General features: G+C 41.5%; 1 protein-coding gene, 1 long non-coding RNA gene and 1 pseudogene across 3 annotated transcripts in view; 2 read left to right on the forward strand and 1 right to left on the reverse strand.

The window, feature by feature from the left end:
- The window catches only part of LOC123779664 (uncharacterized), an 81968-nt gene that overhangs the window by 5695 nt on the left and 50866 nt on the right, over positions 1-25407 (forward strand). The gene's annotated exons all lie outside the window — the stretch shown is intronic.
- NHS (NHS actin remodeling regulator) overlaps positions 1-25407 on the reverse strand; it is a 338321-nt gene that overhangs the window by 4662 nt on the left and 308252 nt on the right. For both annotated transcript variants that reach the window (XM_045778024.2, XM_087859860.1), the window contains exons 4-8: positions 11753-11815; positions 9576-9768; positions 6807-6938; positions 2890-5871; positions 2460-2586 (exon numbers count right to left, since the gene is read on the reverse strand). In XM_045778024.2, the coding sequence (XP_045633980.2) occupies positions 2460-2586; positions 2890-5871; positions 6807-6938; positions 9576-9768; positions 11753-11815 (3497 nt within the window). The remainder of the gene's footprint in view (positions 1-2459; positions 2587-2889; positions 5872-6806; positions 6939-9575; positions 9769-11752; positions 11816-25407) is intronic.
- Positions 23576-24595, forward strand: LOC123779663 (calcineurin B homologous protein 1 pseudogene; annotated as a pseudogene).

Raw genomic sequence — 25407 nt, forward strand, 5'->3', positions numbered from 1 at the left:
ATATGTCTGTCGGGGGAGGTACATTATACTATTCTGTCAACTTTTTAAATTTCTCCATATAAAAAAATTTCTTATGTGGCTTTTTAAGTAAATCAATCCATTTTTGGCTATAAAGACAATTTGCTATAGCTGCTTGGTAACATCATTGTATCAGTCAGTAAGCCAACTTTCTGTGAGAAGCTAAAAACATAGACTACCTCTAGAACTCTTAAATCTCTATATACTGTAAACTCTCAAGAAAACAAGGTAAAAAAAAAATCAAGTGTTATCCACAAAAAAAAGAGGTCATTCTTGTCACTGTGCTGCACATAAATAAATCCTACACAAATGCAAATCTAAAATTAGCAAGCTCTGTAAGTCTACCAAGTAACATAGGCATCCATCATCATGTTATTTCTTTTGAAAAGTGAATAGATGTAAACTTAGTGAATCTTCAGCATGATTCAGTATGTTGATAAATATTGGCAACATGCTCTTTCACCAACCTAAAAATCTATAGGGTAGAGAAAATGTCAGCTTTGCAGTTGGAGACCAGCCTCATTTGGGTTCACTGAAACCTTTGTGGTTATTATCTCGCATATGCAGTATCTGGCACTCCAGTACAGTAGGAATTTCAAACTGACATTTGCTTTTAGCATTACCATATTCTAGACACTAAAATGTTATTTTAGCATCAAAATTGAGTATGTGAGCTACAGGTATCTCCACTAACAAGGAACAGGTAGAGAGGTTTTAACTGACAAGACCGAATAAGAAGTGGCAGCACTGAGATTCAATTCCAGATGTTTCTGACTCCAACTACTACGTTCTGTCCACTATTCCAGATACTAACATTTGGTCCTTTGGGGTAAGAACTTGGCTCTTTAACTTCTATAGCATTTTAGTAACTTGTCCTAAGATAAAGTGGGGTGGGGAAATATAATCGGATCTTAGACTACACACAGAGCAAAGAAAAACTAAGCCGATTCTTCACTGAGTGGTGAGGTGTGCCTGCTAAGGTATATACACACAGAAGGTGTTTCTCATTGACTCCTTTAAAAAAAAGGCTGTTGAAGAGCTGTGCTCTTTCTTTATGAGAAAACCACATCAACAGAAAATGCAGGTTCCTTTTAAAAGCAGAATTCCAGGGGTGCCTGGGTGGCTCAGTCATTTAAGTGTCTGCCTTTGGCTCAGGGGATGATCTCAGGGTCCTGGGATTGAGCCCTGTGTCAGGTTCCCTGCTTAGCGGGGAGTCTGCTTCTCCCTCTCCCTCTGCCCCTTCCTCCGCTCGTGCTCTCTCCCTTGCTCTCCCTCTCAGATAAATGAATAAATCTAAAAAAATAAAAATAGAATTCCAGGAAAAATGGCAGGCTTCTTGCCAAAAAACTTGCTTCAAAAAGTATAACTTCAGGCACGCCTGGGTGGCTCAGTTGGTTAACCATCTGCCTCCAACTCAGGTCATGATCCCAGGATCGGATCAAGCCCCGAGTTGGGCTCTCTGCTCAGTGGGGAGCTTGCTTCTCCCTCTCCCTTTGCCCCTGCCTCTGCTCATATGTGCGCGCATGTTCTCACTCTCTCTCAAATAAATAAAATCTTTAAAAAAAGTATAACTTCATAAGGTAGAAAAGGCAGTTTCCAAGTTGTGTCCCTTGGGAGTCCCATGTAGGTCCAAGGCCTAGTGGAAGAAGGTAGTCATGCTTGTGAAAGGAGCAGGCACAGCAGGACTGGATAGCTCAGTCTAATATGGGTTTGGCTGCCGAGTGCGAGTTCCTGCTCTTTTCGTCAGTCACAAGTTGTAAGGAGTATATATTTTGGCAAACATGACCCTTGATTGGGGGGTGGGGGGGGGCAGGTGAGAGAACGTGAATGGGCAGCCTGGACACAACAGTGTCCTAGAAAAACAGCACAGAGGACATCCTCTGTTCATGGGATTTGGAGTATTAATTTTAGAGAAGGCCAATGTTATTAAAGAAGTTTAAATTTTAGGAAGAGGGGAAAAAAGGAGCAGTGATTAGTTCTGAGCTATGAAATGGGTGGGTTTATACACTGTCTTGTCTCAAACTTGGGCTCTGACTGTTCAGTGAATCAACTTGCATCTCCGCTAGTGGAGGATTACAGCTGTGAGCTTTATTTTGTTGTTGTTGTTCAAGAAATTATTACAGTCAGAGATTACAGCAGAGTTTGAGCTTTCACTCTAAGTTACTTAATCACAAATTGTTTTCAAATGAAAACTTGTTCCAGGATGTCTTTCCTATGGAAAATACCTCTCGCTTTAGCAGTTCTTATGGAAGTCTCTCAAGTGAGGTCGAGCTAGATATAAAGGCTCACATTCCCCAACAGAAATACAGGTCTATCAGTTTGATGTGGAAAATTGTCTTGTCTTTTTTGCTGAATGTATCACAAGTACACAAGGCTTTCCCATATTTGCATTTGATGAGACGCACTGAAAGAAGCAAAACTTTTGGTATTAATTGCCTCACCTGTGAATGACTGCAAACAAATCCTCAGTTGTACGAGGTTTGTTTGGAGACACGAACACACCTTCCGCTTCAGCCTGAGAGTCTTCGCTAAGTGGCGAAATCATGGAGTCATCACTCGGTGACGATTCTTAAATGAAGAACAAAAGCATCTTTAGGAAGAAGTTACCAAGCATGCTGCTGTGTTTCACTGGCTTGCGGCATCAACAAACAACAGTTACCTTACTGCTGTTTTTAAAAAAGAGATTATCTGTCGCAGCTCAGTCCCTCAATAACAAAAACTTTTATCTCAGTTGTTTTAATAAGTGAAAAAAAGGTGGAGGGAAACCAACACTGGGAGCTGCACTGTGCTAGAGGGAACATAAGAAAGAAAAAGACATAATGAAGTGCCGCGAGACACCTTTCCACTGTGACAAAGGCATCAACAACTGACCTTTCAGTGAAACCTCATCCACACTTCCTTGGGTCTCCTCTGCTCCGCTGTTATCAGAGGCACTTTTGGCTGAAATACCTGAAGCAATATTTTCCTGCTCGAAACATTTTTCAGGGCATGAATTTGCAGTCGATAGCTCTGCTTCGCAGCTGATATTCCCAGGCACTTTGTCATGGTGGCGGCTCATCCCAAGTTGATGCTTACGTTGATAGCTTATGTCCGTGGGTCTGGTTGGTGAGTTTGACTGAGCTGTGAGCACATCCACAGACTCAGGGTACGCAGCTTCCTCCCAATCTGCAGAGGATGGCTTCTGCACCTGTGCTAGGGCTCCATCTGGACCAGCTCCATATTGTAGTACTTTACCATCCAAATCATTTGGGCGGGCAACAGAGACCCTCTGAAATCCTTCTGTGGGAAAGTCACAATTTTTACTTGGTGTGTTTTCCGGAATAGGCTCACTCTCTATATGTTTCTGGTCTTTTGTGACACTTGAATCTAGAAGATTGCTACCAGCTGAGGTTGTTGTTTCTGGGTCACAATGATTCTTTACATCAAAAGTACGTTTTTTCTCTAACTGTAGTTTATCTGGTCCCATCTCAACTGCAGAGGAGTCTAAAAAGGTCATTATGGTGTCTTCAGTGGAGTACTGACGTGATACTGACTTCTTAGCCACATGTGGCTTAATCTTACCTGGAGACAGGGCAGCCATTGTAAGAGTGCTGTCCTCTAAGTAGGGGAGATCTGTATTGTTGCCCTCTTTTTGCTTCACTTCTTCAGACTTGCTGATGGACCTAAGGTTAACAGATTTCAGGACTGTTGGTGTAATTGCAAGGGACGGTGGAGGATTTGACCGCAGTGTTTCTCCTACTGGGTTCTGCTTACTATGAGTAAAAACGTGCAGTGGGTGACGGTGGTGGAATGGTTTGTTCAAGACACTATGAAGAGCACTTAGGTCAAGATGGGTAGGGGGTATAATTGGAAGTTCAAGGTCTTTACTCAGTGACAGAGCTCCATCTTTTAAAGAGGGTTGCTGTAGTGAAGATTTCCTTTCTGGGACTTTAGGTTTTCTTTTGCTACCTCCAGGAGACAGTGGACCAGAAAAGAAAGCTGTCGGGAAAGAGGAGGTTGGTGTTTCAGACTGGCTCGAGTAGCCACTTGATGGAGATGCCAAGCCAGCCAGCTTTTCTGGTGAGGCCAGTTTAAACTCATTGTCAACAGAAGGAAGGGATGGGGTGGTGGCTCTTGATTCTGACTGGGATGTTTGGGATTCAGAGCTCTCTGGAGATTTGATGCATTCAATAACTGTGGTACCCGTAGCAGTGCTTGAATTAGATAAAGATCTGTAAGGATCATTTGTTTTCAAGTCATTTAGAAGCCAGAGATCTGCATAGTGAGTTGATTCAGCACCTTCATCTTTGAATGCTGGAATATCTGAAGTGTCTAACTGAGGTTCCTTAATACCATGTTCACTCTGGTTCATCCAAGAAGATTCTTGCTTGGTGGGAAGGTTGGCATTTTCCATTCGAGAAGGCGTGTTGGAGAAATCAAGAGGCAGCTTCATTTCCCTGGAACTGTGAGGCAGGAGCTGGCCACTGCTTATCTTTGGTTCTTTCTTCTCAGAAGTGTCTGCATTTCCATCGGACTTCCTCAATGATGAACTACGTTTCGGTGGGGTCGGCTTTGCCTTTGGTTTCCTGAAAGAGATGCTTGGTCTCCCCTGCCTCCTGTGGTCTAAGTAGTCCTGCCAGGCACAGTCCGGAAGAGTAGGAGGAACCGCAATGCCCTGGCCATTCTCTGGGCCCAGGGCTGCATAGTGACAGACATAACTCTTACTACCTTTGAGACCGCAGTCAAAGTGCATGGAAGTATAGTATCCTTCTGTGTCCACCGAAAAGTGAGAACTAGTGTCTGCTTTGTCTGATGGAGACTTTTCCAGAAAGCTGTCATAAGTGGCCATGCTTGTGAAGCTCGGGCAGCCCAGACTGTCTGCCTTGGGGCGCTCAGGACTAAAATCCTGGCGGCAGGAGGCATCGTGATGGTGGTGTAGATAATTCCACTCACTGTCACTGGTGTTGCTGTTGTTCGGGTCGTCCAGCAGATCTGCCACAGTGGAGGTAAAGGAGTTTGCCCGGTGGCCTCTCACTTTATCCAGGTGGTCATTGTACTGCTCTGTCACGAAGACATTGGCGTCCTCATTAGCATGAGGGGCTGTGTTGAGTGACAACTCCGAGTCACAGTGTGAAGAGCCAGTGAGAGGAGGAGAAGCTGCAGGAGGGATTGTCTCTGAGGTCTGTGAGGGGCATGTGGAGCTGCTCCCACTCCAGTTGCCACTGGATGACTGGTGGTCATCTTTCTGGTCCATGTGGCTGCTGAGGAGGACACCAGCCGTGGAGATGCAGTGGATGGGGCTCCCGAAGGTGTCTGAGTTGGAGGAGATGTCACAGCTGCCAGAGTCGGCAGCCATTCGGGACAGACGTGACCTCCCTCTCTCGTTTAACTTGTGCTGAGGGCTGTGAAGATGTTGAGAACAAGCCAGGCCCAAAGCAGGCTGGTGTTCCTGTGCACTTGGGCTGCTGGGAGCCTCACTGCAATCATTTGGGGTTCTTTCTTGGTCGCCCATGAAAGGCTCGCCCTCTTCATATGCTGAGGGTTTAGCACCAACTTTGGGCTCAGCATCCCCACCTCTGTTGCCCTCCCGGGGAAGGCTCCGAGATCTTGTACGGCTGCTCACTGCAGTAGTAAACATGGTATCGCCTTTGTCTGCCAACGCAGAGATGTTGCCAGCAGAATGAGAAAGGGAAGCTGCAATGCTTTGACCCCTTTGAGCTCTGATTCTCCTTCTGGATGGAGCAGCAATCAGAATATCTTCAGTTTGGCACTCTGAGTCTCTGGTTCCAGACCTCCTGTTGACAGTGTTGGAAGGGTCTGGATTTGTGTGCACAATCACATTCCTTTCCCTGGCCACAGGGGATTCGTCAGAATCTAGGGCACATGGAAAGCATAGTGAGATATTTCATATATCAGCAGACTAACAGACATTCTGAGAGATGTCCACAAATCTGGGTGGTGGCATGTTGGGTCATTCTCTTTGAGGAAAAAAAATCAGCATATAAAATTAGGAGAAAGTTAAAATGCTTTGGGGAATCTGTCCCTTTGCCTCTCTGTCTCTACATACACACATGCATGCGTGTGTGTATACTAAGAGAAAATGTCTTTAGATCTTTTTGTGAATTCTCTCTCTTCACTATCAAATTACTTTGCCCCAATAAGTGACTACTATTTTTTTAAAATTAAAGTGCATTTTGTCTTCTTGGCCACTATTCTTTTTTATTTTGTAATATATGCCCAGCAAAATAAAACTCTTAACAATTCATTTTAAGTAATGAAAGAGATGTTATAGTAATGATAATAATAATAATAGTAATAAAACATAGGAAGAGATTCCTAAACACGTGGAACAGAAAAAAATAGAAGAGTAATAAAAAGTAACATGTTATCAATATTCAATATTTAATTGAGTATGCTTAAAATTTACCTGTTTAAAATAATTAATGCCATAAAAGTATATCTCTCTTCAAATAAGGTATAATTTTCTAAAAATAACCTTTCATTGAATCTTGTTACTTTTTATTCCATCTTAATAAAACTTAAAAATTACCAAAGTATTACATTTCAGCCATAAGACCTGAACATGTATACCTAAATCCCTAAGGTTAAATCTTCAGTCAAAAACAGAGATTAAAAAAGTAATACCACCCGGCTTGCTGAACATAGAACAAGTACATGCCATTTCAAAACCCCTACAAGTCACAACACTGAGCATTTTTAAGGAGGCCGATTAAAAGGCCAGCTTCCATTTCATCTCCTTCTAATCGACACCCGACAGAATGTTAACCATTAACAGTTTTATACTACACCTATTTCTTGTTGGACTCTTCTGGGGATACCCGAGATGGTTTTCCTCCTCCTCAGTTTTCGTCTCCGCTGTAGTACGGATTGTGAATGAACAAGAGAGCAGCGTATACTAGCCTCTCTGTCAAAACCAACTCCTGCAACCCACAAATAGGTCTCATTAGCCTTTAGAAATGGCAAACAAATTTTCATTTGCTTGGAACACAGTGATATTTATTGATTGGAAGTAAAGGAAGAGTTTGGATTAAGCCTGTGAATAAATATAAGGGAGCCCTTATTCAGCTCTTATTTAAATTACTCTGCAGTACATTAAGCTTTACTTCTAAATGCAGCTCTGCACAACAGCTTGCACTGCCAAGAGTAACAAGCAAAGAAGGAAAATCAAAAGAAAGAGGAGAGAAAAATAACATCAAAGAATCACTCTCACACAGAAACATCTCCTGAAGGACTTACAACCTTTAGTTACTACTATTTACTGGTCTATTTCTGGGCTCTCTGAAGCTGTCTTTGCATAGTAGATCCAGAGCCAAGATGTTAACCTGGATTAGTTCAGCTAACACATCGTGACCCATTTCTTCCTTAAAGCATCTTTGTGAGGTTTTTTTTCTCTCTCTTCCCATTACACCCCAACCCTACACACAACACAACACACACACACACACACACACTTCTTCTGTGAGGAGAAAGTAGCCTAGAGATTTGTTTTTAAATCATCATGTAACTCTTTCTACTTTCTTCTACTGACTCAGTTGTACACTTTCTGGTATGACACCAGTGTCTTATCAATATAAAATAGGAATACAAGGGAGTCCTCAGTTCTGTGCTTAAGTGGATCTGCCTTCTCTATCAGCTGTAAATGAAGCTGGAATTCCCAGTCTTTACAATGAGTGTCTGTTTGCTTTTATAAATACAGGGGCCAAACCTTGATGCTTGTTTGTTTCTCTCTCCATAATCACATTATTGATACACTACTTGCAGTCTAATCAAAACTAGAATGGTGAGGAAGGAGGTGAGGAACTCACACTCCTGTCTGGCACAGGCATGTGCCATGGATTTTTCAGCGTGAGCTTTGCCTTAGAAAGTCAGGATGCCAAAAGTGCGTTGGAATCTGGTTGCTTCATCATTTATCCTGATCGTTACGCATAGAGCGGGATGGCGTGTTAAACCTCGGCTTAGCTATAAAATGAAGCAATTTGAGTTCTGCTTAGCATCATGGTGACAACAGTTTCTAGAACTCACTTTGAAAAAATCTGTGAGATATCACATGATGAATAATTATAATATTATTGGAGAATTCATACTAACAGAATTTTCCTTTCTTAGCTCCAACCAAAAATTAAGATCTTTCATTCTACTCATAATAATTACAGAACACATGGCACACAGACACACTTTATGTTACATGGACATAATTAGCAGCTTTCTCATTAAAGCTCTTGAAATCAACATATAATCTGGGCTTTAGCCTGAGAGTTCCTGAAATAAAGCAGAAGGAAAGATCTTCACTTTTCCTGAATCACAAGACCCATAATCAAAGAACTAAATTTGAAAACAAGATTTACTTACAGTGCTATGAAGAAAGCAGGTGCTGCATATAATCAAATGTTCCCAGAAGGGAAAGTTACTTTAAAAGGATGCCAAAATGATACATTTGACATCTACCTAACCCAGCCCATTTAGATTATGGAGATCAGATAAAGTATGCATCCTTAGAATAATTTATCCTGCAAGTTGAGAAACTCATCAGGAAAATTACTCTTAGCTCATAACCAGCTGATCAACCAGAATTTCTGTTTTTCAGGAAGGACATAATATCTATCCCGGATTTCTGGTTATCATTTGCTCCCCACTTTATGTGAGAGAAATCGGAGTGGGATTAGTAATAGCCATGTCCAAAATGCATCTCAAGCGACATGCAATCTTTAGTCACATGGTACCAGGATAAAAGTAATAACCTGGCCATTGTGAGATTTTCAATATACAAATAAATTAAAATATAACTATTAGGTTTAAAGAAAGCCCAGTGGATAGATCATTTTCTGTCTTTTGAAAGTGAGAACATTTTATAACATTATTTCAGTTATAGCTAAGATTACCACCAGATCCTGTCCTGGAATCTATAGTCGCTATGGATAAACTTTTCAAGAAAAGCCTGGACAGGTTTGCCTTCGACCTAGACTAACATTTAAACTCTCAGTACACAAGAAGAGGAAAGCAGAGAGGAATGTAAGCCAGGCTGGCTGGATTAGAATATAATTCAGCCTTCATCTTTGAATCCACGTATTTTTAGGTCAGAAATCACCAAAATCAATGCAGAAGTCTAACCGATCTTTTAAACAAGCCTACCTTCATCCAAGGAAGCCTGAAAACAGATTTTATAGTTGGTCTACAGGATCATTACTTGCAGTTTGAGAGACCTGGGGTTTGCTGTTTTCTTTCTTGCTGTGCCATGCATCATTATCATATGACTAATCACTGCCGCTTTCTCCATTATTTCAGTCAGCTATGACCAAAGAGCTATTTGGTGACTTTTTTCAAAAAGAAACTGTCCATCATTTACATAACAAGCGGCCCAGCACAGCATATGCAAATGGATGTTCAAAACCTGACAAAAGCATATTGAACATCTTCTGGGTTGTATTCTGATAAAAAAGGTATTGCTTGTTTACAAAGCGGTATTCTTAACTGGTCCGCCCAGCAGCACAGGTTTTGAACATATTTAAAACACAGAATATTGTGACCCGACTGTCCCTAAGAAAAGAACAGAACGGTACCAGTGACATTGATGGGAATAATGCAAGAAGAAATCACTTGGGCATCTTGTTTCATCTTCTCCTCTGGTGTTGGGAGAGGCAGTGCTTTGCTCCAGTTGGTCTGCTTGTCCAGTGTCGAGGGGATATTATGTACTGGGTTTTTCGGTCTCTGCCCTAACATGACATCTGTATCTTCATCCTCCGGGGGATGGGACTGCAAATGAAGTACATTCAGACTTAGCCAGAATGGTTTATATGTAAGCACACATACCAAGGAATTTCACAGTTTAGTTAAGAACAGTGAGGTCAGAAATAAGCTTTTAGGTCTAGGAGAAATAGTTAGTAAGCACGACTAATTGAAAGTTATAATTTCAAGAGTCCAGCGACACAAAAGAAAAAAATGGACTAATAAACATGCTTTTCAGGTCAAATGGAATTAAAGAGGAGAGACAAGGTGGCCATAAATCCCCCAACTTCAAACTGAAGAAAAATCTTAGTCTCTAATCCAGTGACAGGTAGATTCTGGATATCTATCTCCCTATATATTCCTAATGAAAGTCGTGAGAGCTCTGGATGACTGGGATCAAAGGGAGAAGATGATTTAGATGCCTATGAAAGGTTCAGAAAATGTGCCAGAAAACCTGGAGTCAGGAGATATTCCAGAACACATCACCTGAAGGACAAGCCTATCTAATCTGAGAGACAGGATTAAATGCCAAGGAGTTAATTTTACTGCAGGACTATGGCATTTGTGAATAACATTTCAAAAATGCAGTTTCATCAATACTGTGTGTACATGGAAAAGCAGCCCCCCTCCCCCACTTATTATAGTGGAAAATACCAAAGCAGTTAATGGGGAGAAAGATTCAAGCGGATTTCTTTTTCAAATTTGGAAGAGTAAAGGGTCTTAGTTTCTTTCAGCTGTTGCAAGTGGGAAGCTTTTCTTCTGGCTGTGGAGTTAGAGGCCTTGACTTCTGCATGACATTTGAAAATTCTCCATCCAAGCCCTTGATAGATATTAATATTATCTACCTTTTATTTCAGGGCTGGGTTCCTAACTCAGATTATTAAAAAGGCTCCATTCCAATTTTGATTTAGGGGTTGGGCTTCTGAACCAGATTATTAAAAGACCCAGTCTTCATCACTGACCCTAGTTTTCTTTCTTTCCATAATTTGGAGGAGGGTGAGTGTTTGTATGAAGTTAATATTTTTCCCTCTTATTCCAGCTAAATTTTAATAATATTCTGTCTAAAAGTCATGAAAAAAAATTCTCATCCTCACATTTGGAAGCATCATGTCCTGCTGACTCAGGATTTTACATACTGTCAAACTGTTCTCAGGTCCTCTTAAAGAGAAGATTCCAGAGCCACTTGTTTAAGTTAACCCCCCAGCATTTGCTTACCTTTTCAGAGGTATCTGCAAAGCCCCCCAACACACCCAACAGGATATGATTACCCCCCTTCAGAAAAATGTGTTCGCCGTGAACATTTTAGTAAAACATTGCAAACTTCTTTCTCTCTTCAGCTTTTGTGCAGATTCCCAGCGAAGCGAATAGCTCAAATAAAGTTGGAGCACAAAAGACTTTGTTTCCTAGGTAACTTCCAAAAAGAAAAAAAAAGTTTGGTGCATGCAAAAAGAGAGACAGAAAAAGAGGGAGAAAGAGCAAGAGCTGGAGAGAAACCCCCACCACCAGAGGCCACATTTTAGTAGGCGATTCCTTCCTTGAATAACAATGGACTGGGAAACAAAGAAAGAATAGTGACCTGACTACAGGCTCTGACCAGCAGCCAAAAGCATGTTTTATTTAATGGCGACAGGGACAACTGGCTGGCAGAGAATCTTTTTGTCCTGTTCTCTTTTTTGATTTGAGAAGCTGAACCTTCACAGTTCTGATAAATACAGGGCAAGTTGAAATTTCTTTCCTTTGAACTATAAGGTCCAGGAGTGACATTAGGTGATGCCCATCTTGAACAGAGCCTTAATTGCAATTGAGGGGGGGAAAGTAAGTGGGAAAGAAAGCCAATGACATGGCTGTCTAAATTTTATTTAATTCAGGTTAGGAAAATATTACTCTTGAAGTGGATTTAAAAGAATACCTGTTAGTTAGAAACAACAGAGTTTGCCATAGTTAAAAGAGAGAAGGAAGTGTCTGGAGAGAATAGGATAGGGCTGTGATGGAATGTTCTCAGAACCAGTACCTTTCTACTCCATGGGGTCATGTGGCAACACTCAGTGGGGGAGGGCGAACGGGTGCTGTTAAACTATGGACATGAAATGCAAAAAAAGGAAAAATTAAAAACATGCACACAACACACAGTACACCCTGGTTAAGCCAAATCTAAAATATTAATGAATGAATATACTGGGATGACTCCCTCCCTTCCTTCCCTCCGTATATGTCCTTATTTTATGAGAAACAGCATAAATAGTGGCTGAGAGCACAGACTTTGGAGCTAGACTGTCTGAGATCAAATCCTGGTGCTACTACCATTTATTTGCTGTGTGACCTGGGACAATTACTCAACCTTTCTAAGGTCAGTTTCCTCATCTGTAAGATAGGGAAATAATAGCATCTATCTACCCTCCAGGGCTGTTTTGAGGATTAAATGAGTAAGTCGACAGAATAGACTGAAGAATGGTGGCACTTAATAAGCTCTGTACGTTTGTCAGCTACTACCCCTGCTACTGCTATTATTATTACCCTTTCCTTGTAGCTGTGCCATATCTGTGACATTGACTTTGCAAATGGTAACTTTCCTTTAGATCCCAGTCCCTTTTGTTAATTTGGGCAAGACTGAATTCTTTTCTTTCCTTAGAGTGAGTTTATTTTCCTGTGAACTACTTGGAAGAAAATTTCCTGTGTGTACTTTCTTCATCCAGGCTACTTAAAATTTGCCTCTACCTCATATTCATAGACTGTATTTGAAGACAGGGCTGGGTTCAAGGGCATGTGACAAGGCCCTTCCCCCAGAAGGACACCATGCTTAAGTTTTGAGTAAGGGGCCCTGCATCTTCATTTTGTACCGGGCCCCACAAATGATGTAGCCGGTCCTGTTTGGAGAATAATCAGGTAACTAGAATCCCCTTTTCAAGATCTACTGAGAAGGACATTGAAACTGTCTTAAACTCTAAACCATGTCAGCTTTGGATTCAGTTAGGCCTGTATAGCACTTTCCATTTAGCATTGCTTTAACGTAACCTGAATTCTTCTTGGATGTGTCTTTCTTCTATTAGATTATGAGTTCTTAGGGGTCAGGAGCCATATTTGATTTTCTTTTCAGTCTTCCATGATGCGGCAAAATGCCTCCTCATTGTAGGAGCTCAACAAATTATTGGTACACTTGAATGATATAAGCCCTGTGTGTTTTAACAGTGATGGGAAACCCCAAAAAAGTAAGGTTTGTGCTCCAGATATCAAGAGGAAACAGACACCACAGAATCCAAGGGTACTGATCATCTTGGTGCAAGTAGGTGAAAACGAATAGAGGAAACCACAAGCAATGTTTGGTTCCATCAGAGGCTCAGTGTTAATGTATTCCAGTTCTAATTATTCGTAAGCCTATGGCAGACATCTGTTTTGGAGGTGGAACACTAAGGTCTAATTCTATTATAAGTTTCTAAAGTTTAAGTGACAGTGTTGCTCATTAATTTTTAAGCAAAGCAAATGCCATCTCCTCAGGCCCAGTTAACTTTGATTTAGATGTTATTTAAGACAAATGATTTTGTAGGGTCTGTGTCTCCCTCACTGAAAATGATCATTTTTGACAGATGGGCTGTATGTGCCCTGAGTTCAGACATTAACCTGGCTCTCTCCTAAGAATCAGTCACAGATGGTGATGTGCAGGTCTCAAGTAAGACCCCAGGGTATGCAAAGTAGAGAGCAAACTCATGAAGTAGGAGAAGGGGAGCCTGAAAGCAAAGCCTGTATGGTAAAGGAACCTGTTTCCAAGAAACCGAAGGCTCTGGTGTCTCATGAAGGATTTAAAAAATTACACAGTAGAAAACTACAGGGCATAAAACATATTAATGATATTAATATATTAATTTTGGTAGTTTGTCTTTAATCTTCTAAGTCAGCTCCCTATTGAGTATTTTTTCCACAAGTGAGGGATGAGGAGTGGTTTTTAGTTTTCATCAGTTTGAGAACCCCCCCCCCAATACCATTAAATACGCACGAGGTAACATTTGGAAATGACCAAGGACGGTAGGTCCAGAGAGAGCTCAGACTGTTCTGTTTTGGTCACCATCATTAAGTCAAGGTCTCTGTAGATTACACTCCACTGAAGATTCCTTCTCAGCTAATCCTCCTCTCCACTATTTTGATAGGAGCCCCAACCTCCAGCTTGTGAGGGCTGAAACTAGGTACTCTGGAGCTTGTGTGTGGAAGGACTTTGTTCTTTGGTTCTACCACCATGATAAAAGCACCCGAGCTCCTATAGATGATCTGTTGATTTAGAGTAGTTAAGCTTATAATATTGAAATGGACTTTGGTTTTATTTCTGCCATGGAATTAGTAACTGCTTAAGTGTAGTGTTTTAAAACATTTTCTTTCCTGGGTGTTTGGTCAAAGGAAGTAAAATAGTTCTGATTATTTCTGATTAGACTTTTATGTGTTGAATGCAATAATCAGTTCATAGAATTTTTTTCTAAACTTACCTAAGAAATAAAACTGAAAGAGAACTGCTACCTCAGGGCATCTCTGCGTGGCCCAGCATGCGACTCCTTAACCAGTGCACATGGATAAGGTGAGGAAAAGCTGCATGCTGATCAGACTTGTACGAATTAAATTATCCTTTAAGGACTCTATCTAAATGAATCCTTTTGTTAATTCTTAGTAAGACTTGTAAGGGCAGAAACCATTTTTTGTTCGTAAGTTATTCATACTGCCTTGGTAATGCTTAAGTAAAATGTGTTGTACTGCTAGCTAGCACCCCCATGTGCCTGGCATAAGCAAACAAAAATCCTCTCCAAAAAACAATATCAGATTATCTCCACATATAATTTTTCAGTACAACAGCCAGCACAAAGTCAAAGATAACAAGGCAAGGAGGAGACAAGACAGCATGAGCAAGGAGTGTCCAAAACAATAGGTAAAACAGGGGCAGACCCGTAGGCCGTCCTGCTTTTGGAATTACCACTCCATGCAGGGGTGGCAGTGAATGGTCTTGGCTTCCCCAGAATAAGTGTGTAGGAAGCCTCTTAGACCACTCATTAATTCATTCAAGAGTATTTCTTTGAAGGTCAAAATCAGCCCCCATGGAAACAAACTGTCAAATGAAAAATGATCTCTCTCTCATCACTATGGTTCTTTTGACTTTTCTGTACTTTCAGATTTTTTCATAATAAAATGTTGGAGAAAAACACACACGTAGGAATTTCTCTTTCCTTTTCCAGGTTCCCATTCTGGCCCTCCTACCACTGATTTTGAGAGGCCTTAGACTCCAAGATGCACCATTTTAGAGTCAGCCATCACTGGTCTTGCCCATCCTGTCCCTGACAAAAGATGCTTCTTTGATGCTTTCACCCCATTTCTGTCCCTCCTGGCCCATAATTTACACTCTCAGTTCCTTTCCCTACCTTCCCATGAAACTGCTTCAATGAAAGTTAGAGTTACATACTTAACGGTCAGTGTTCAGAACAAGAAATAACAGACATTAATTTCTTCACTTTTGTGGCTATGAAAAAGCATTTCTCCAAACATCTCAAGATTTTCCCCAACCTTTCTCTTATTGCCAAAAGAAAAATATAATCCCTCCACATTTTACTTTCTTTTGGGTTTTATTTTATATGCTGATGGGAGCTTATTTTGCTTTTAGACTCTCCAAAAGACATCTGTTAAAATGTTGTGGGTATTTCAGCAGGAAATGTTTTGAAAATTTGGCTTTAGTGTGTGATCTAACTGATAACACATGGCATTTATAGCAGCTGACTTTCAGAGCTGATTCATTACTATCATGCTATCTTAAACATGAGAAATATTCACTAGAGGGTGGATGCTGTGGTACGCTTGAATATAGGAATAAAACCTTAGAGTGAAGCTGTCCACTGCAAGCCACGTGGGTTCCTAGTCAGGTGATCTGGGACCTTATTTTCATTCTACCCTGGGGCTTATTTGTCCTTAGACCAGGTCCCTGCTTTTCTGCACAGGTTATGGCCTATCTGGGAGATGGAGGGGACCTTGTCTGCCTCAGATTTTTCTTTACTGGAGTGTGTGAATGTGTTGCACATAGACATGAAGTGCCTTGATCTTTCCGGAAGGCTTAAAGGAATCTGGCAATACCTTCTTCACGTAGCACTTTTCCTGCTGCAATTACATAGCACTTTCATTCCATGACACTGTCCCAGAGTCTCCTATTGGCTGGCATTGTGCTCTTCCAAACATGTTTAATAACATCATTTCTGACTCATACTGTGCTTCTCCCTTTCCTCTCTCCTCAACTCCAACATTTACCAAAGTGAATAACTGGGCAAACAGAATGAAGTAAGTAAAAGTTTAGGGTGCATCCTGTGTTTCTCTCTCCTAAGCCTGTCTTCCCTTTCCTGGTGTTTCCTTTTTCACCACTCGCTCCCAGGCAGCCAGGGCCTGCATGCTTCACCAGAGGGCCTGGACGCAGCACCCCCAAGTGCCCAAACCCTTCACGCTGCATTCCCAACCGGCTGTGAGACTTGACAGAAGCCCACAGATGCATTAACATTAATGCGCTGAGAACTCCTAGTGAGAAGCTCAAAGGAACACATCTCTGAGGCAGAATTGTGGAGAGTGGTTATAGGCCAGGAGGGAGATATTTGGGAACAAGTGCCTACTAAGTTCTTCTTTTAACCACTTTATACATTACTATCCATTTAAAACACCAAAATGCATAAATATTCAGGACTGGGAAAAACGGCCTTATCATTGATAAGTCTGCTTTTCCAAATCATACCTTTATTTCTCTTCCCAGACAGATATTGCCACCACCACTTCCTCAGTTCTGAGAAGCACTTGGTGAAAGGAAATATACAAAAGGCCAATAAGCATATGCAAAGGCCCTCAACATCATTTCTCATCAGGAAAATTCAAATGAAAACCATAGTCACATACTGCTATATACTAGAGGGACTAAAATTAAAAAGATCAATAATAACAAGTGTTGGCAAAGATGAAGAGCAGCTAGAACTCTCATAAATTGATTGGGTGAGTATAAAATGGTATAGCTACTTCAGAGACTGTTAGTATCTAACAAACCAAAACATATGTCTCCCCTGTAATTCCCTCTTAGGTATATGGAGGTAAGAAGAATGAGTATGTTCACAAAAAGCCTTGCACAAAAATATTTATAGCAACTTTATTTGTAAAAGTCCCCCCTCCAAAGTCCTCACAGCTAGAAACATCTCAAATATCTACCAGCAATAGAATGGATAAACAAATCGGGGACTACCATATTCATATGTTGCAGTACTAGTAATAAAAAAGAACATGGTATTGATACATGCAGCATTGACCTCAAAAAAGTATGTGGCGTGAAAGAAGCCAAACACAAAAGAGTATGTGCTCATTCACTTTGAATCCCATCCTGTTGATAGTCTGATAGACATCTTGGGTATGAGATCAGCCCCTAGTGAGCAGAACTTGAATGCAGTGGCAGTGGTGCCGTTTCCACCTCAAGAGAGGCTTTGTGAAAGACAGCATGTAACCGCCAAGAATCTCTCTCTCCTTTTCATCTCAGCTGGAACTGAAGGAAAATTCTTTGGGTGATGGAATGCAAAATGATTTTATGTATATTAAAGTTCAGGAACACTTTGTTTAATGGTGTTCTATTAATGAAGTGATTTAAATGTGCTGAGCATAACAAAATTCTACTTTGAAGCATGTGTGGAAGGTAGTCCCCATGTGAATGGAAAAGAGGGCTCCAGGGAAGCCAGGAGGGAGACCCCTTCCTGCTGCTGCTCAGTCATTTATTCACAGGAATTGCTCTGGATTGTCAAGGAGAGCACAAAACAAGGCCCACTGGACCATGATCAGTGTGATGTTGATGCCAGCGAGTGTCTTATTCATCCCCTGTGGCCAGCTTTGCCAATTAGTGGGGTCACTGCCAAGGGCCATTCAGTATCAGTCCTCAAAGGTTGCTAGCACCAAATAAAAGACATGAGTGGGGAAAGACAGGCCAGGCTTTGAAGTGGAGAGAAGAAGGAGGCTTTGAACTGCTGCAGTCAGCACAAATACCCTCACCCAAATCACAGGAGCAGGCAGTGTGAGTCCCACAGTGGCCCAGCGGTGCAGGGAGAATTCCTCCCTCACCCTCCTGCCTTGCCCTCCGCTGGAGCTCCGAGGTGTGCAGTAACTGAAGAGAAGTTGTAGATTTGGTCTCACTCCAAGTGACACCTTTCCCTTGTGATTCATGCCAGTTGTGGCAAGAGCTCAGCAGGGTCACACTTAACCTTACCACAGCAAATTTTTTTAAAAAAATAACAAAAGATAAAACCTTCTCATGCACAAGCCATGCATGTTCCACCTTTATTTTTTACCTTTTCCCCCGTTCTTTTTAACTGACTCTTCTTTTAGTATAGCTCTATGAGAGTTACCACATGCATAGACTCATATGACCCTCCCAGTATCAGGATTCAGAACATTTTCATTACCTCAGAAATGTCCCTTGTGCTATCCCTTTAGAGTCATAGTCTCCCCCCCACTCTTAGCCCCTGGCAACCAAGAATCTCTTCTCCATCACCATGGTTTTGTCTTTTTGCAAGTGTCATATAAATGGAATCATACCTTTTGAGACTGACTCCCTTCACCCAGCATAACGCCTTTGAGATTCATCCAAGTTGTTGGGTGTATCAGTAATTCATTCCATTTTATTGTGAGTACTAGTCCACTGTCCGCTTACACTCAGAACAGTGAAATGTCTCAGGCGTGCAAGAAAACGTGAACCTGAGCATATTCTGTAACAATGTGTACAAACAAGTAATTTTATTCGCTGCTCCACAGCCAGGCTCGTGTTTTAAAAAGAAAGAATTCCAAAACTAGAATCTGCAATAAGGAATTTTCTCTATTTCTCACAATATTTGATATTAACCAGACTCATTGGCTAATGCTTTCATTAGCTATTGTGCTGCCTGTTCAGCTGTTGGCTGTCAGCTGCACATCTATTCTTCCATACTCTGCTCTGCCGGGACTCTGAAAATAACATTTCTTTCTCACCAGCTGCTCGCTGTTAGGTTCTGTCCTAGGCGTGTCAGCTCCTTTCGGCAGTTACTATCTCTGTGTCACCTCCATTTCCCATTTGCTGTGTCTGTTTTACATTACCTTCCCTATATTGAGTTCTCTCTGTTAAAATAACTGGTGTGGATTCTGTGTTTCTGGCTGGACCCTGACCGGTGAAGTACATGGTACCAGGCTTTCACCCCTGGCTTGCTCGTGTCTAAGACATCTAAATTACTTGTTACCTCTGGTTCCTTAGCCCATGAGGAAAACAGGAACCAGTGTGATGTTCCATGGGGTGTCGAGATGATAATGATCTCTGCAGCTTGTGGCAGAGAACAGGAGAACTGATGTCATCTCAAAAGCAGACTGCTTCTGGTGATTCTCGAAATGGGTATAGAGGGAAAAAGTATTTGCCAGGGTCAGTAGCTGTATAGTTCCATGTCCTAGGTGCTGTGCTGACTTGCCCCAGGGAGAATAGTGTATCAGAACAGCAGCTATGAGTAAAGTCACAAGTTACTTATAGGCAGTCTCTAAGATCTGTCTACCTTTTGCAAGACCAGACAGCTGAGCTAAATGGAGCATGTGACAGGCATCACCACTCCTGCAGTCTTACATTTGAAACTAATGTCAGGCTTTTCTCTCCCTACTATACCAAGAAGAAACCTCTAGAAATTGAGGAAGTTCATCCTGTACACACACGGTCTGGTATCTTCATAAAGCACTGCTCTTTCTGATCATGTTATTTCTGTGCTCAGAATTCTTCAATAATTTCCTTTGTCTGTGGAATAGATTCATACGTTTTAGTCTGACATTCAAGATCCTTCAAGATCTGGCCTATTGAAGCACTGCAGCCAAACCAAAGAATTTGAATTTATGTATATGCACTTCATTTTCTCCTGCCTGTGTGAGCTTGCTCTCATGGTTTCCTCAGCCTATAATCCTTTTCCTCCCAGCGTACATATTGAAATTCTACCCCGTCCTTCAACGCCTTTTCAGATGCTCCCTTTACCATGAAGTTTAATCCTAACATCCAACTCCATTCTAACACCACGTACCAGTTAGGTGTTAATACCTTATGCTTAGTAACATATGATTTTCTCTAGTATCCCATGTACTCTGGATGGCAGAAATTATGTCTCTCATTTTTGTGTCAGTTAATTTTTTTTCTAAATGAAGGAATAAATAAGAGGCCACAGTGGGAGAGCGGGCATTTCAAGTGGAGATAGTTTTGAGAATGCAGGATATTTTCTCGAGAAGCACATGTAGCTTGGTTTGGCTGCGGTCTAGGGTCTGTGCAAAGAATTTGTGGGAAATCCTTCTGGGAAGGTAAGTTAGGACCAGATCGTACAGAGGCTGAAGAGTTGGGCTAAGGATTTGAACTTATTTCTTTAGGCAGAAGGAAGGAATTGAAGGTTTAGGATTAGGGAAGAATTTTTATGTCAAAGATTCTTATACCGTTAGAATTATTCTTAATTGATTTAAAGGAGCAAACTGGATGAGATAAAGGAAATCACTTAGACTGAAGCAAGAGAAACTTAATTTAGATCAACAGAACCATTTTGAGACAGGCCACAAGACAGCAGAATATTTCTAGAGAGCTTGCAAAACTATGAAGATATTTTATAAAAGCAAAACACGACCTGTCTAGGACACTATGGTATGTGTAATTCTTTTTACAGCAAAGGAAAGGCTTGGTCAGCATTTCTCAGTCTCAGTCTTGTAAACCAATAGAATATCAGGACTCTCTAGGGAGGACTCATGGAGAAAGAGAAGAAAGGAAGAAGCTGGATGAGAGGAGACACAGCTGGGGAGGGGAGAGAGAGAGGCGCAGTGAGAAGGTCTGTATCCCAGGGCAGGTCAAATACTGTTGAAATGCCCCTCCTGCCAGCTCTAGTCTTTGAGCCCTCTTTTGGCTCAGAACTCCACTCCGTCTTGTCATTCTTCTGTAAGCCAGTTTAGTTTTCCTCAGAAGCTACTTTCTCATAAGACCTATTTTCTTCTTCTTGATAGAAAATGGAAGAGTGAACATGGTCATTGTTTATAGTTCTGGACTATGACCAAGGGGGCCTGGGTCCTAGTTTGAGTGATTGCCTTCATTTACTTCCCAATAAGGCTGTTGGAATGTCCCCTGTCCTTCAGATGTACCTCCTTGGTAAGAAGAAAAGTATGATTTGACAGACTTATTTTAAAATCCCTGGATGTACCGTGTGATAAGTTAGAAAATTACTATCAGGCTATGAAATGACAAAGAATCCCTGATATTCTTTCCAGGCTAATTTTATGAAGTCTGACAAAGAGAGTAACTGTGTGAACACAATATGGTGGAATGAGTTAACTGTCAATCCCGATGATAAGGATTTAGGCCTCGGTGTTCTTTGGGAACCTGATCAGACTTTGCCACAGGGCTCCATCTCTTGTCAAGCTTCGTCATCCACTACCACAGAGACCATTAGATATTCTAGCCCTGGATCACTGATGAAGGTTGGAGAGGGACGCTTGGTGAAATTGCTGGAGCATCTCACCACATTTGAGGAAGGATGATTTCTGTGCCTTTCTGTCCAGACCTCAGAATCTAAGTAGGGACTTAGACTCCAAGGGTCCCCATGGACCTGACTGCAAGCTGAATGCAGCGACAGGAGATGTTTCAGCTCAAGTGCCGACTCCAATCAGTAGTGGCTATCTGGGCTGTTTGGGAAAGATTGCTACAATCTGTTGGGAATGCCTGCCTTAGCCTTGCACAGGGAAAGAACAGGTAAATGTCTCAAGTGTTCGAGGCCCACATCTAGGCCTGGACCAAGGGACCTTACTGATGAGAACAGATGAGCTGGACATCCCATTCAGCAGAGGATGAGGGTGAGCTGCTATGACACATTGTCTCCACACTCTGAAATGGGACTCTGTGCCATGAGGGTGCCCTGGGAGCCAAAGTGTCATTTACCATAGCAACTTCTAATTATCTTAGATTAGATTCTCTGTGGTCTTCTGAATTTTGCTTTTAAAGAATTTTTTTAAATTAATTTTGCTGAATTTTGCTTTTAAAGAATTTTTTAATTTTTCTTTTAAAGAAAAGAAATTACAAACTAAGTATGTCCTGGTTGCACTTACTTTTTCCAGAAGCCATATATCTATCATAGGCACTGGGGTACAAGTCCCAACCCAGGAACTGTGGAATATTTATGGCTGTGTGTGTGTGTGTGTGTGTGTGTTAACTTTCTATTTTGAAATAATTGAATATTTACACAGAAGTTGCAAGAATAGTAGAGAAGATTCCCATATACTCTTTATCCAGCATTTCCTAATGTTAACATCGTACATAACCATAGTACATTTATTGAAAGCAGAAAATTAACATTGATAAATACTATTTACCAATTTATTAACCTTATTTGGCTTTTACCAGTTTTCCCACTAATGTCCCTTTTCTGGTCCAGAATCCAATCCAGGATCCCACATTGCATTTAGTTGTCAAATCTCCTTAGTGTCCTTCAGTTTGTGGTAATCCCTCAATCATTGCTTTAATGACCATGACACTTTTGGAGAGTACTGTCCAATTATTTTCTAGAATATTCCTTAATTTTGGGTTGTCTGACATTTTCTTATGATTAGATTGAGGTTACACATTTTTGTCAAAAATCCCACGGAAATGTCATCTCATTGCATTATATCGGGAGTTTCATATACAGCTGTGCCCTAATGCTGCTGATGTTAATTTTGATCACTTGGCTAGGATGGTGGCTGTCAGCTTTCTGCAGCTAAAATTACTATTTTCTGTTTGTAATCAACAAGTGTCTTGTGGGAGAAAGTTTGAGAAGCTGCACACATCCTATTTCTCAACACAGTTTCACCCAGCTAATTTTAGCATTCATCGATGATTATTGCCCATAAAACTTATTACTGTCATATTTGGCTAATGGTGATTTTTAAAATTTATGTTGATACTTCCACATTTATTAATTAGAACTCTTCTGTAAGGAAGAGCTACCCTACCCCCATGCATGTATTTATTTATCTCAATTTACTTATATCAGTATAGACTCAGGGATATTTATTCTCTGAGTTATAATCCATTACTATCACTATTTTATTGCTCTAAGTGTCCCAGATTTAGCTATTGGGAGCTCCTTCAAGTTGGCTTCTGTACCCTTTTGACATGCCTCCTATTATTTTTTTGAGCACTTTCTTGCTTTTCAGCATCTTAAGATATTCTAGACTTATCTTACATTTTCCCTGGCCCAGCCCTCGAATAAATTTCTCCAAGATCCCTGGTTTATATTTTTAGAGAATGGTATTTAGAAAGAAGATGTAAGTGGGGCGCCTGGGTGGCTCAGTTGGTTAAGTGTCTGCCTTCAGCTCAGGTCGCGATCCCAGAGTCCTGGGATTGAGCCCTGCATCAGGCTCCCTGCTCAGTGGGGAGCCTGCTTCTCTTTCACCCTCTTCCTGCCGCTTCCCCTGCTTGTGTTCTCTCTCTCTCTGTCAAATAAATAAATAAAATCTTTTTTTTTTTTAAAAAGAAAGAAGATGTGGGCAGTAGACGTGCTCAATGTTACCAGAGTATCATTGCTTCTAAGGCCCTGTCAGATGACAGAGCTAAGAAATATGTTTGTATACTTGTACATGCACGTATACACATTTATTTTATGCCTTTCTGTCTGCATATACATGTATATATCTCTGTGTTTGAGAATATACATATGAATTTATACTGATATTTTAGATGTAATCCAACACCAAAGGATTCATTCTAGACTTTCCCCTTTCCTTATTTGTAACTCCTTTCTCTAGCAATGACCAACTCATTATCATTATCCACAACATATTTGCTCAGTCCTATCATGCACATAAAGTAGTTTCAGAATTTCTAGCTCATTCTCTTGTGAAGAACAAATTTACCAACTAGAGTATGATATTTGTGTACAGTTCCTTTTGTCTTTAGCTTTCCACCGTTGCTTCAGACATGGCTCCTCCTACAGGAGCTCCCACTTGGGGATGGGGCCTCAGGCCTCCACATTACTGTGGAGTGAAGAACTGGAGGAGATCAAGGAGACCAGCTTTTCCCACAGTCAGATCACTGACCTGTACAGCCAGTTCACCAGCCTGGACAAAGGTGAGAATGGGGCCCTCAGCTGGGAAGATTTCCAGCTGATTCTAGAACTTGTCATCAACCTACTGGGGGCCGGCTCATTAGTGCCTTCTTTCCAGAGAGAGAAGACCAGGTAAACTTCCATTGATTCACAAAAACTGGCTCATTTCCAACCCACTGAATAGAGTGCAAAGAGCAAGATGAGAATGGACCAGAACCATTCAACAGGTGAAGCAACGAACTATACTTTGCTTTTTGGCTATATGATTTGGATAAAGATGACAGGATCTCCCGCAATGAGCTGTCCAGGTGCTATGCATGATGGATGGTGTGAATATGCCAGATGAACAACTGGGTAGCATCACAGGACCATCCAGGAGGCTGATCAGGATGGGGATGGTACCATATCTTTTGCAAAATTTGTTGGGTTTTGGAGAAAGTGGGCATAGAACAGGAAGTCAGCATCCAATTTCTTGACTAAAAAGCTGAGACCAGACTATTCCTTGCTCTCTAGTATTTAAAAACTGGAACTTGAGAGTCTTCCTATCTGCCAGCCCCACCTCCATCCTATCATCCCCTTTCTGCCAAGATACCACTGCTCTTGCAGGACAACCCCACATGTGCTCTGTTAACAAAAACCTGCCATTGACGTAAAGAGGACATTCCAGAATGGCACACCCAGCCTGTTTCTCTTCAGTATCCATTCACCTGTTCTCCATTTACAAATATCTCCCCCAGTCATGCTGCTGAATGCTGAATGTCCATCCTGTCTGAGAAAGGGAGGGAGGGGGAAGGACTCTTGCCAAGAACCGGCCAAGCACACTTTCCCTGCGTATAGACTATAGCCATGCTGCCTTCCCTTCAGCTACGTTTCAGCATGCTCCTACAAACTTTTCCATATGTCCATTGCTCTGTCGCCCAGCATACCATTCAGTCGATCTTTCAGTCTTCCTGCTTTTTATTATGCCTGAGTTCTCTCTGTTTTACCTGGCACCTCAAGCTGTGCCTGTTAAATACATAGTTAACTTAACAAGATGGTTCTATGGTCTGGAAGTTTTTATCTACCTTTGCTCATAAATAAGCCTCTGGGATGTTCTATCCCCAGGAGCTTTTTGGGAATCATCATTTCTCTCAGAGAATATGACCATCTCTTGGTCCCCTGCACTCTGTTATCAAAGGGCTGCTGGATGGAGATGTTTATCTTAAAAGGTGAAAGGTGTCAAGCCAAACTTCTAGGGGGCTTGCCCAGTCCCTCAATGTCTGGCCTCTGATACTCCATGCATAGAGTACCTATAGGGCTACTCTTGTTCTTCAGAAAATAGCCATATGCTTGCAGGTTTGCTCAGCTTGGGGGCACTGTCACCACCAGAGTGGCTGCTCTGACAGTATGCTTGGGGACCTTCTCATGGGTTTTTGAACAAGGGCACCCTAAAAGCCTCCTGTATTCCCATCTCTGCTGCATGGTTTATGCCTCAGTGTTGCATGCCCTGGGATGTTTTTCACATCACATTTCCAAGTAGAAAGGTTAGAGTTACAGAGATGCCTAATTTATCTGTCCAAGAGATTTAAAGATCGTCCTTAGGATCCTG

This window comes from Ursus americanus, chromosome X, assembly GCF_024610735.1.
Source record: "Ursus americanus isolate L20-20 chromosome X, mUrsAme1.1.p, whole genome shotgun sequence".
Classification (NCBI taxonomy): Eukaryota; Metazoa; Chordata; class Mammalia; order Carnivora; family Ursidae; genus Ursus; species Ursus americanus.